Source organism: Agelaius tricolor, unplaced genomic scaffold (genome assembly GCF_023055355.1).
Source record: "Agelaius tricolor isolate 1412-34295 unplaced genomic scaffold, bAgeTri1.0.p SCAF_12, whole genome shotgun sequence".
NCBI classification, from domain to species: Eukaryota; Metazoa; Chordata; class Aves; order Passeriformes; family Icteridae; genus Agelaius; species Agelaius tricolor.
In genome coordinates this window covers 9287678-9300675 of record NW_027269272.1, presented here as the reverse complement: position 1 = coordinate 9300675, position 12998 = coordinate 9287678, and the positions used below count along the sequence as shown (strand labels likewise).

Here is a 12998-nt window from a genome sequence, read left to right as displayed (position 1 = left end):
TCTGCAAAATAGGTTTATTTTAAAATTTGAACCAAATAGAGTTTGCATTTATTGCATTAATCACATGCAGGTGAATACTATAAAAATACCTGTGCAGCATTTATATATAATTTATAAAATCTTCATAGCATAAAATAGCTGTGAATCAGAACAGAAATTTTACACATAAAGCTGCATGAATGTCCCTGTCAAACTGTGCCTTTCTTGGGAGTAATTCCAATCCCCATCTTAAATGCTCATCTTGCTGTCAAGTTTTTTCCCAGTTTTGTGATGTGGCTCCTCTGCAGGGCTCCAGTTGTGTACTGCACCTGTGTGTCATGCAGCTGTCTTAACACAAGGTGCTTAAAGGTATTTTAAACCTGATGGCAGAATTTCTGTGGTGTATGGGAGGGAGAGAGGCCGAGGATGGAACCCCATGGCTGTGGTGGCCCATGTCCAGCACTCACTCAGGGGAAGGTGTGAGTGGCCATGTGCCCTGCTGAAAGGCTCACTGGAGCTGTTTGCATGCACAATGTGTAAAGTCCACACAACCTGAGAAAATCTAAAAATGGTTACAATTTCTGCCTGCATTTCTTCTGGAGAATGGCAACCTGGGTTTAGAGTGGTGCAGCTCTTTCACCTCGCACTCCTCAGACAACTCCCAGCTATTCCAGTTTTGGAATTGATTATGTTTATCCAGGCAGTCAGTGGATGGCAAAGCACCCCCTTTACATTCTTCAGGTTCATTTTTCTTGCAGCCAGGAAGACAAGTGGGCATGGTTAGAAAGCTGGCTCTCACTGTACATTCTGCCAGGCAAGGCACAGGGGCCATGCTTGAAGCTCTGCAGCAATAGCACTGTACATTTTCCTAGCAAAGCAGACCACGTTCACTGCTGTATTTCTCAACAGCTCATTGGTCCAACAGCTGAAATATATTGTTTTAAATAAGCAGCCTGAGTTCTAGGGATGTCCTTCCTATGGACACACCTCCCTGCTATTCTACAAGTGCACACAAAGTGTTGCAGGATGCATGGAAGACCAACTGTGATGCTGTGCAGCAGCAGAAAATGATGGCATCTTATAATTGTCACACACTGTAGTCACCAGAGTCACTGCTCAGCTCCTTCCACAGCACAGTTTATGGACTCTACTTGTCAACCCTGCATGACAGGAAGGACTTTTTCCTTTTCCCTAGCCAGGGGAACTAAATTGGAGTTAAACAGTTTGAACTCAAGCCTCAGTGCTGTGCTAATAACTCTGCTCAGTTGTTTGCAGGCAAAGGATCTTTTAGTGGAGGCTTTCTTATTAATATCCAAGGAAATTTGTTGCAAATCACATTAAACTTTTTGTGCTAGCTTTTCCTTCTCTTTTATGTTTTGGGTTTGGTTTCTTTTATTTTAGATTGTAATAATGAGCAAAACCATCCACACAAAACTAGCCTGGTCTGGCAGTGCCATCAGAGGACATCATGAGCTGTGCCTAATGATGGCATTTGGATTTTGCTGGTCACATCTCTCCCCACCCCACCAGCCACTTTTTCCCTGATGCCCCAAACCTGAGCCCTGCCTTGGCTTACTCTACTGCTTCAGGAGCAGCCCCACAGCCAGGCAGGCAGAGGCACAGCCCTGCTCTCCAGCAACCCCAACCCCACAGCAAAACAGCCTTTGCTACTGCTCTGGCAGGGATTTTGGCTGTGTGCTTATCACATTTAGTTGCCTGTGCAAAGGGTGTCTAATTATGGGACACAGTGGGGCCAGTGATTTCTAACCCGAAGTTATCTGTGCACAGCAATTCCCATAAGTCAGATTTTTTAGGCCAGTTGCTTTGTGTTTGTGTGGCAAGGGCATGGTCGTGGTGGGGAGGTGGCTGTAAGGGTGACTTCTCTCAGAAGGTGCCAGAAGCTTCCCCTGTGTCCAGCTGGCTTCCAGACAGATCCACTGCTGGCCAAGGCTGAGCCCATCAGGAACAGTAGCAGCACCTCTGGGACAACAGAGTTAAGAAGGGAGGAAAAACCTGCACAAGTGCAGGCAGACAGGAGTGAAGATATGGGAGAGAAACAACTCTGCAGACACCAAGATCACAGAAGGAAGAGGAAGAGGTGCTCTGGGTGCCAGAGCAGAGACTCCCCTGCAGCCTGTGGTGAAGCCCATGATGGTGCAGCTGTGGAAGTCCATGGGGAGCAGAGATCCACCTGCAATCAGTGGAGGACCCCACACTGAAGCAGGGTGATGCCCTAAGACAGGTTTAAAGACCACCACTGAAACAGGCTCCTGGCAGGACTTGTGATCCCTCAGGGGACCCATGCTGGATGAAGTGCAGCCCATGGAAAAATTCACATTGGAGACGTTTTTGGAGAGCTGTATTCTGTGGGAAGGTGCCCATGCTGGAGCAGGGGAGGAGTGTGAGGGGTTCTACCCCTGAGGAGGAAGGAGCAGCAGCAGCAACATGTGATGAACTCACTGTAACCTCCATTCCCATCCCCCTGTGATGGTGGGTAGGAGGAGCTAGAGACTACAGAAAGGAAATTGTGCCTAGGAAGAAGGGAGGGGTAGGTGAAAGGTGGTTGTAAATGTTTGGTTTTATTTCTTATTATCCTACTCTGATTAGTTTGGTAATAAATTAAACTTACTTCCCCAAGTCGAGTCTGTTTTGCCTGTGACAGTAAAACTGCTGAGTGATCTCTCCCTGCTCTTGTCTTGAGCCATGATCCTCTCGTTATATTTTCTCTCCCTGGAGAGAGAGGAGTGACAGAGCAGCTTTGGTGAGCCCCTGGCACGCAGCCAGAGCCAAGCCCACCATACCAGTGCAGAAAGGCACAAAAACACTTTTTGGTCGAGTCAGCAGCCTGGAGTGTCCTGTCCCCACAGCGGGGGTGCTGCAGGCAGCTCTGTGAGGAGCAGCTGAGCTCACATCAGCCCCAGCAGCTGGTGCAGCAGCGGCACGAGCACGGTGGCTGCGAGGCCAACGCAGGAGTACGTCACAAACTTGTAGGGCACCTCGACCTCCAGGCGTCTCCGGGCTTGCAGGTCACCCATGGGGAACTGGTAGCGATAGCCCAGCACGCCAAGGACCACGCTCTTCGTCAGCCAGCGGGTCAGCAGCACAACCAAGATCCCTGTGAAGAACCTGGCCAGCACAAACACCATCGTACTGCTGGTCAGAGGAAGCCCAGGCTGAACACTTGTGCCAGTGGGGGCTGAAGCAGAGTACTGGTTGTTTAACCAAAATCCCACAGTTGCTCCAGCTGCTGCTCCTAAGATCGTAGTGGTGTCTCCCCTGGTAGGGCTGTAATAGTCTAATTTGGGGTAGTTGTAACATAAGACAAGAGGCACAACTATGGAGAACAATGGGCAGAAGGGGCTGGTCAACAGCAAGTGATCTATTGTGTCCCACGCAGGATACAAGAGCACGAGCAGCACGGCCGAAATCAGTGCTCCTCCAATCACATCCTGTAAAGAAATCACATTTAAAAGGCTTTGTGAGACCTGGAAAGCAAACCAGGTGTTTGGGTGATGATAAAAGACCAGTATCTGCATTGGTGGGGCCCAGCAGTGGAGGAACACCCAGAATCCAGCGATGGCATTATCCACGTGCAGGGAAAACCTGAAGCACAGGCTAAACAAAACATGACAATCCACAAACCCAACCTCAGCTTATGCATATGCATGTGTCTGTGGACACACATCCTCCTCCTCACCTGCTCCCATGTTTTGAGGGCACTCTCCACCTACGACCTGGGAAAAGGCACGTGCACAACTCTATCTCGGGGACAACATTGCAGAGAGCTGCCTTCACAGAAACCCTCTCCCTCCTGTAACCCTGCAATCCGTTTCATCACATCAGTGTGATTATCCCTTGCTTGCTTTGCATGAAGGGGGAGATGCTGTCCTTTGTCAGAGGCAGGCTCCCATCCCAGAAACACAAGCTCCAGGGATGGAAAGTGCAGAGCTGTGGGACGTGGTGTGTGTGCCATGGTTTCCGCCAGCAGTAGGAGGGAGGCACCTCCAGGCAGGGATACAGCAAGGAGAAATTTGTTGCCCAAGTCTCTGAAATCTGGCTTTCAGTACACTGCCTGAAGCAAGCATATAATTAAACCCTAATTTATTAACAGAGGCAAATAAGGTGTTTTGAGAACTTGACTGTTGTCAGCCACAAAGCTGAGACAGGAGGTAGCCCCTAACAAAAGCCCTCTGTACGGGAGCAGCCAGGTAAAAAGCAATAAAACAAGTTTCCCTGTGCCACCCTTCCAGTGTCACGTAGAGGCAGCAGTGTTAGTACAGCCACAAAAAGCTGTGCAAAAGCTGAAGTTAGCCACAGACAAAAGTGTCCTCTTCTAAGATTGTATCTTCCTCAGGAGTCATGACAGCTGACTACTACCATGCTTGGTCACAGTCTAAAAATTATTTATGGGAGCTTCACTTTGAGTTAGGCAGGAATGAGGGAACTTCTTCACAACAGAAATATTTAATGACATTCTGGTAAGTGCATTACTCCTGTAGGGCTGAACTTTAGCTGTTTACAACTTCCATTAGATTCACAGCACATTTGGTTTTAAGCAATTCCTACAGCCATTTTGCATATCCCTAATACAAATTTCCATTTATTCCCTTATCCAAAACATGAGGCTAGCCATGGAAATACACAAACTTGATCACAGATATCTAGTATGTAAAATACCATTATATTATGTACCTTTACTTCACAGTAATTCATGTTTTGATGTAAATTCTTAGATGATACCTTTACATACAAAGCTTATTTTGGCCCAACACCAAGTAACTGCCTCAATACAAAAGAGCTGGGGGCTGGTCCCAGCACTGATGTTCAGAAATCCCACACCCACTCTGTACATCAATTTCCCACACAGATGTTTGTCCAACTCATGTTAAAAGAAAAAGTCCTCACTACCACTCTATGGGTGATCAAGGAGCAAAACTCAAAAGCTGTTCACATGCTTTTCTGTTCCAATTAAAGAAGTGTAACCAAACATTAACATTTCCTCACAAGAGCTTTGCTCAGATTTACCCAGCTGGCTCCAGCAGTTCCCAACCCAGTTGCAAACAGTCCCTATTTAGAAACCTGATTAAAGTTTTGTGAATTTTGTTATCCTCCCATTCAGCCCCAGTACAGTAATGTGGCTCTTGGAAGTTTCAAGCAGGACCCAGACAATCAGCTCTGACCAGTGGCATTGTACCCATGGTCTCCAAACTGGGTGCACAAAGCAACCCATGGGCTGGGGGGAGAACATACTTTTTGCACTGCTCATAAGTAAAATAAAACATGCATTTTTAAGAAGTAATGCTTATTTCATCATTATATTTGTTAATTTTGTGTGTTTCATAATGCATGTATCAGTACAGTAATACCTGTATACAATTTGTAAGTAAATAGATACATCTATATAAACATATATATATGTATCAGTACAGTAGTACCTGTATACAATTTGTAAGTAAATAGATACATCTATATAAACATATATATATGTATCGGTACAGTAGTACCTGTATACAATTTGTAAGTAAATAGATACATCTATATAAACATATATATATGTATCAGTACAGTAGTACATGTATACATATACATATATATATATATATATATATATATATATATATATATATATATATATATATAGGAGGCCAGTGGTTTATTCTGTTTTCCCCCCATCCACCAATATCTGGGCTTCTCATTTTGGAAACTCCTCCCCAGAAGCTGCTGGAGAGCTCAGGACACGCCTGGCTAGCTGTGGTGGTCCCTTCAGTCCCGGTGTGCATGGGCAAATTTGATTTTTTGAACACCCAGAGGAGGTGGGTAAGATCCAGACCAACAGCTACATTTAGCAATACAGAATTAATGATGTCTCCCCTTGCCTGTTCAATTAAGGACAAGGAAGGCTCCGATTTCTGCGAGAACTTGGCAGACCCTTCCTGCTGTGCCCCCCGGAGCAGGAGCTGAGTTTTTCCCGGAGGTGGAGCTGCTGTTAGCACGCCCAGGAAGCACATTCCTGCCCGTCTGCCTGTGTAAACAGATTAGCCTCTCGCCAAGCCCGCAATTATAAAGGAATTTTTAAATAAGGGCAGGCACGGATTTTGCTCAAGGTGCAGAACTACCTGCAGAATTTAAAACCTCCGGTTGCTGGGAGGTTCATCCATCCTGCTGGGATGCTCCAGCTGCCTCGGCACAGACGAGTCATCCCCAGGCTCCATTTGCCTCCCCTGAAGCCCCTCCACTGGCATGCAGCTCAGCCCTGCTCCCACACAGCACCAAACATCTGCCCTGCTTCCCTGGTATTGCCAATCCGAGCAGAAAGAACAATTTTCCTGTTCTGTCTGGTACACAGGCACTGCCTGCCTGCATCCCCTTACATTCATTTACACTCACACTCCTGAACTCCACTCCTAAGGACTGTGCTACACAGTGGGTGAAGTACCGGGACTATGCTGGGTGTTTATCAGCTCTAAAGTATTTAAAATAAATTCAGGATTAATGGTAGTATGAAAAAATCTGAAATACAGCCCAGCAAAGGGGCAAGGGGGGAGCTTCAGAACACACACCCCCACTCCCCTTGTGACCATAAAAAGTGACCTTGCACAGGACATTGTTGCTTGTAGCTCAGGGCAGTTGCAGTGCCAGCGAGGTTCTCCCATCAGCTGTGGCTCTGGAGGGAATGGCTCATATCATCTCCAATCGCTTCTTGTTTGTCAAAAATAACCTCTAAAACCTTACAGATTCACCGTTTCAAAGTGTGTCCAAATTGTTACATTTTTTTTAACTTTGCCTTTTCCAGATAGCTCCAGATCCCCTCTTTAGCAGGTCCTCAGACTCCATCATTTGAAACCTACAAAAAAAGAACCCTGCATTTTTCACACACATGGACACTCTGATGTTGAGGTGGTGGACGTGGATGGTTGTAACTAAATTGCTTGTCAGCAGTATGAGTGTATTGCTGCCACCCCATTCTCTGGCTGGGTGATGCTGTCCTGGTAACAGCCCAGGCCATGGTGTTTGTTCCCTTTTCCCTGGGCATAGTATTCATTCTGGCACAGCTGGAAGGATGCAGATAGCTCCCATACCAGCTGACTGCCTCTACAGGAGGTCTTTAATGGTAATATCTCTTCTAATGACATCACTGTGCTTTCTGATACACTCCTCATTCAAAAGTAAGGCCAGCCGTGCTAGAATACAAACAGATTTGTTGAGCTGAGACTACAGAAGATGAGATTCTGCACTGGAGAAAAACAATGCAAGTGCCTTTGTCACTCCTCCTCTGGCTCCTCCAACAAGAAAAATTCAGTTACACCAAGTCCATGGATATTTGTTACCCATTCTTTTGCTTTACTAAAATGCTATGGCCACTTAATACATTATTCCATCCTTTCTGTTAAGGCCTCAGTTAAAAACCCAGAGGCTCTTTCAGCTGATGTCTTGGCACTGCTGTGCCTCAGCCTTGGGCAGGAGCTGTCCTACCAAGGGACACAAACAGCTCTGAACTACACTTTTTCCCCAAAGAGCCATCACTGCAGGTGGCACAGCAGAGCCAGTCCCTATGGTGACAAGCTGCTGCAGAGAGGGGCTCTATGTGATCACTGGGCCTTTCCCACCTCCATCCCCGCCATGGCACACACAGGATGAAGGCCCCAGCCAAGGACATTTGCCCTTTTGGAAGGCAGCATTGCCCATACTTCAGCTAAGAAGCTTTTTTTTAAATTTTATTTTACAGCCCTTTTCCATCATGTCAAAAACACAAAGGACTTTTTCTTCTTTACCCTAAAATCCATCTAAATTTAGAGGGGTCTTTCATTATGATGGGCCAGCAAGAGAAGTATGCAAAGAATTTTTACTGATTGACTTAAGGTCAGTAGCCCAGAAAGGGTGTCTGCAGCCTCCATGTAAGATATTGTTTTGATCCACTGAGCCTGAAAGGCAAGGTCAAGCTATATTTTATAGCTAACCTTAATCTCATGAGGGCTCCCTTTCTTACAGCCATCAAGTCGCATTACAAACACATAATTATTACTTAGTAAAAAAGATTCAATTATTTATGCATATGCAACCCACAACATATCAAACTCCTGTGAGGAAATAGTCCGAAGTTTTTATCCATATTTGGGAAGCTGGACTGCCCCTCTGTCCACTGTATAGAACAGTTTAAAATAAAGTTTCATCTTGTCAGGAATGAACCAGCTATCACAAGCACACTGAAATCAGCTCCTCCTAAAGCAGCACTGATGTCTCTAAGCAACTATGCCCAGCAAGTCTGTCATATAAAATCACAACTATTTTATAATTATTTTCAGCCAAACTATTTGTGCATCTCAATCCCTTGGGAAGCATTTCCTTCCAGCTGAAAAGAAGAAACCTGTCATTTTTGAGTGCCTGCCCGCTGACAGGAGCCTGCTGTGGCCGGCCCTCAGGGCAGGTCGCTGGCCACGCTTGAGCCCGTGACTCACCGGGCTGCAATCCCTGCGGCACTCCCAGGCTGAGCCAGCCCCGGCCACTGCTCGCTGAAAACAGCGATACTATTGCACAAAGGCCTTTGCTAAGGAGCAGCTCGGTTGCCCAAGCGCATTCCTCGCAATTAAACTTTAGAAATGGAGAGCTCCATTGAGGTGCCGGGCTGGGCTCACCCGGCTCGGCCCAGGCCCAGGCCCAGGCCCGGGCGCTGCGGCCTCCCCGCGCTGTAATCACCCCGTGAGGACTCCAATTGCGATAGCCCGAGGGATTCCCCGCAGCTCCCCTCAGTGCACAGCCCCAAACCCAGCGGCACAACTCGTCTGTCCCTGTGCTGGCATGGCCACCAGCCCGGGGAGCTGCAGGGGAGCAGAGCTGGAGGCACATCCTTACCAGGACTGTGTGCATCCCTGTGTAGAGCCTGCTCAGACACACCAACGTCGAGAACACGAACGCTGCTGCGAGGCCGAGCTCGAATGGATACTGTGAAAAGGGGAAAAAAATAATTAAATACATCATTAAACCAAGCAGCTGGGCTGACACAAGCATCTTGGGCTGGGAAGGGGCTCCTGAGCTGTGCTTTCCCCAGGAGATGAATGTGACCTGAGACAAGGTCCCCTCAACCAACACTCAACCCTGCCAGAAGGTCATTTCATCCTCTGCAAGATCTTGTCTCTCTGTGGAGACATCTGGGTAATAAATGGTATTTGCAGAATTGCTCTCTACAATATCTATCTGCAAAACCCATGTTATTATTAAAGAGCTTAAGGAAAAAGGCATGGTGTACAAGGCATGGCTGAGGTAGCACTGCAGTCTGAGCCCAGCCAAGGGGACTGTGACAGCTGCAGAGTGTGACCAGAAGTGTGATCAATAGTCCTCGAGCAGTGGGCTGAGTGGGGAGAATCAATGTCTGGGCTGAAACCACAATCCAGCTATTAAAGCAGTCAGGACCACTCTTGCCCGTGACACTTAAAGGTTTAATCATCTTCTTATGAAGCTGGTTTTGCCTAATACCTTCTCTGAGTAGCCTAAAAACACAGAAAGAACCATCCAAATAAATCAACGTTAAAAATTTTTAAAAGCGACATTTGGTAAAGAATAAGCTTAACATATTAGCCCTTAATCCACTCATTCAAACCATGAAACTGAGTGGGCTGCTGGCTCCTTTCAGTCCATAAGGGAGATTTTTCTGTAAAGAGTAAATCAACTCAAAATATAAATAAAGGCAATTAATTCATCGAATTTGACACAAGGTCTCTATCTTCTGCCTGAGGCTCATGACTGACCAGGGTGGCCACAGGTCAGCACAAAAATGCCTCTGTGGAAATTCTAAGCATAACAGCTCTCTTCTGACCCTTTCCCCTGGCATATTCCAGCCTGCTGAATAAAGAGCTCAGACCCAGCTGAAGATGTCACTCCCAGTTCATAAAACACAAACTTTCCTCATTTCTCTAAGCCTTTGGAACATTTGCACCCACTTGACTCCTCCCTCAGCAGGCAGCCTTCGAGCTAGTCCAGATCAGTAATTGATGATTAGGGCATCTTGAGAAGATAGCAGCATAATGTACTGGGAGATTTTTCCATCTTAATAGAGGCAATTAAACCATTTAATTATTTGACAGCAGCTTTATAGTTTTATGGCAGTTTCCAAGAAGCACAAGACAGCCTGTGAAGAGCTGCATGTCCCTCTGGTCACTTGTGGATTGAGGAGAAGGTGATGCTGACCAGGTCATCTTGGCAGCCCTGACACATGGGATGGAGCTGGCTCCCAAATATATGACAATATTATTATATGACAAATATTCCCTCTTATGGCTCCTTGTCCCCATGTCACTGTCAAGCTGCCCTGACCAGTTACCACACATGGGTTTATCCCTTGAGAGGGCTGAGAAACATTCTTAAATACAATGCAGCCAGGAAGTTATTGTTGCTATAGTACAGGAAACACAGGCTTGGATTCATTCAATGGAATGAAAATAATCAGCATGGAGAAATGAGTTTCCAGGAAATAAACATTTTAGGAAGATGATGAGGAAAAATGATGAGACTTCCCGAAGCAGTCTGCAGCCTCTACAGTGCCGTGAAGTTGCTGTTACTCCTCTGACAAGCAGGCTTCCCAATCATGTTGTGTCCTGTTAGTCTAACACAGGCTGGAGCCAGGGGGTTTCCAGGAATGCTTTTCCTTTCATACAGAAACCATGTGACACAGAGCTCCTTTGGTTTCCCTGGGAGCCAGCATGTCCCAGTGTGCAGCACTGACTTGGTGGGCATGGGGTGAGCACAAAGTGCTGGCTCCCAGACACCTTCCCTGCATGGCCACCCCACATGCAAAAACACAGTGACCCCAACAAACTACAGCAGGGCAGTGCAGCCTGCCAGCAGCTCTGAGAGGAATCCATGCATAAAAAAGGACATTTCCACTAAATTTCTTTTTGTGTCTATTATTAACCAGCTACAGGTAAGCACAGGGAAGAATACACATGTGTAAAATGAAATAAAGAACTCCTCTGGAAGTAGCAACATCTTTGGATTTGCAAGTTTTATATGGCTTGCTGGAAGAAGACACAGGCTTTTCTTGTTTTAATGTATTTTCTTTTTCTCCTTCTGTTTTCTTTTTGTAGCCCTACCTTGTACTGGTTCATGGTTGCAATGAAAAAGGAGAAGGAGATGGCTGTAGCTGCCATGGCGTGGGTGGATGGCATCCCATACTCTGCATTCGTCCTCATCTCCAGCTTCACAACAGGTGGTGACAGGGGCCGAGGCCACTTCAGGATGTCCTTGGAGACCTGGCCTATGTACATCACTATCTGGGGACAGGAAAGGCCACAGGCTGTCAGTCAGCACAGGCAATCCCCATGCAGCCCACCCAAGAACCACCTGTATTTCTGTGCTTTTTCCTGCAGAATCCAGCCCTCCAAGCGGAGAATTTATCCCCTGAATTATTAAAGGGGTTTCCATTAGCTCAGCCAGCGAAGGAAGTGGCGGTTTTGCTGCACTCTGTGGTAACCTGAGCAGAAGTGGGACCAGAAGGAGGGTTGGCTGATGAGATTCAGCAGTACAGGACAGTGTGAGACAGACAGCTGGCTCCCACCCTGTGCCAGAGAAGTTTATGTTTCCTCCCTATCCCTTACAACCCCTCTCCTGCAAAGGAAGCAGCCATAAGAGAAATTTTTCCACCTCATCTTCAAATCACAGCTGTGTCCAGCAGCAGCTCCCCCGTTCCCTGCAGCTCCCACTCACCCAGAGCTGCAGGAGCCCTGCTGGGACACAGCACCCCTGTGGTTATTAAATGACAGCCTCAGCATCCTCACAGAGGCAGCAGAGGGAAAACTGGACAGGCAACATGAGCTACCAGTTCTCCTGCCTATCTCCCCAGTAAAAGGCTTCTATTCCCTGCTTGGGACACCAGAGGTTTAAGCAAGGGCTGCATTAATTCACTCTGGAGCACAGCAACACAGTACTTTTAGAGGAAATGTCACATTCTCACATCAACAAGGAAAGCAGAGGTAAGGGGCAGTGCTGTCCAGTATCCCTGAGAGGTGCTGCCCATCCAGCCATGGGCATCCTGGCTCCTTAGCACCCTCTTCCCAAAGGCAGTAGGCTCTCAGCATCCACAGTGAGGACATCTGAGAAAAGTTAACCAGGCTGTCCCTGTAGGATGTATTTGCTTTCTGTTGTAGCCCTCCTCCCTTTACAAAATGTAGCCACACATAGGCAGAGGAGGCTTTTTAAAACAAAGCCAAGCAAACCTTTTTTCTTTTTTTTTTTTCTTAGTACAAAAATCAGGCTAACTGATGTCTGCCATGAAAGCTCAGTTGCTGTGTGAGACAGCTCACTCTTCTGCTTCTCATGCTTCCACCAGCAAAGGAGGGGGCTTAAAATAACATCCTTCCCTTGCTACTGGTGTTGGCCATATGCTGGAACAGCAACACAATCACCCACTGCCACATTTGTCACCAGGCACACTGCATCCCTCTCTCTCCCATCAGTCACTTAAAAAATGGTTTCACATGAGAAGAAAGATGGCAGGATTCGGGATTCACAAGTCAGAACCAGGAAAAAGCCAGTCATGCCTTCATCCTTCTCTCTACAGCACATGCCAGAGAGTGCTAGACTTACAGCCAGCACCAGGGCCTGGAAAAGTGACTGCTGGTGCCTTTGCATCCTTTATCCCTCATCATGTGAATCACATTACTGCCTCATTATCAGCAGCAGGTGGACACACCTGGCTGCTCCTATGGACACACACAGCTCAGGGAAGGCAGTGAATACCCTGCCCCACACTGTGCACAGTAAACAAAGGCTCAAGGAACAAATATCTTTTAAAAACCTTCTGTGTGGGTTTATTTAGTTAATGCCTTCAGTTTCCAAATGGATGCAGGCACATGTTTGGAAGTTAATTAAATTCCAAGGTTGAAAGAAAAATTGCTCTCTCGGGCAGAACATAAAACATTGAGGCTGCCATTTGTGATACCATCTGAGAGGCAAGGTAGGATGAGCCAGTTTATCAGCAGTCCTCTATAATAATGACTTCCACTTGTGGAAGTATTATTAGCACTAGA

At 46.8% G+C, this 12998-nt stretch overlaps 1 protein-coding gene across 1 annotated transcript in view; it reads right to left on the bottom strand.

Moving 5' to 3' along the window:
• The window catches only part of SGPP2 (sphingosine-1-phosphate phosphatase 2), a 35123-nt gene continuing 22125 nt past the window's right edge, over positions 1-12998 (bottom strand). Inside the window, exons 3-5 of the mRNA XM_071437478.1 lie at positions 11064-11243; positions 8830-8919; positions 1-3428 (exon numbers count right to left, since the gene is read on the bottom strand). Of these exons, the coding sequence (XP_071293579.1) occupies positions 2886-3428; positions 8830-8919; positions 11064-11243 (813 nt within the window). The 3' untranslated portion in view covers positions 1-2885. The remainder of the gene's footprint in view (positions 3429-8829; positions 8920-11063; positions 11244-12998) is intronic.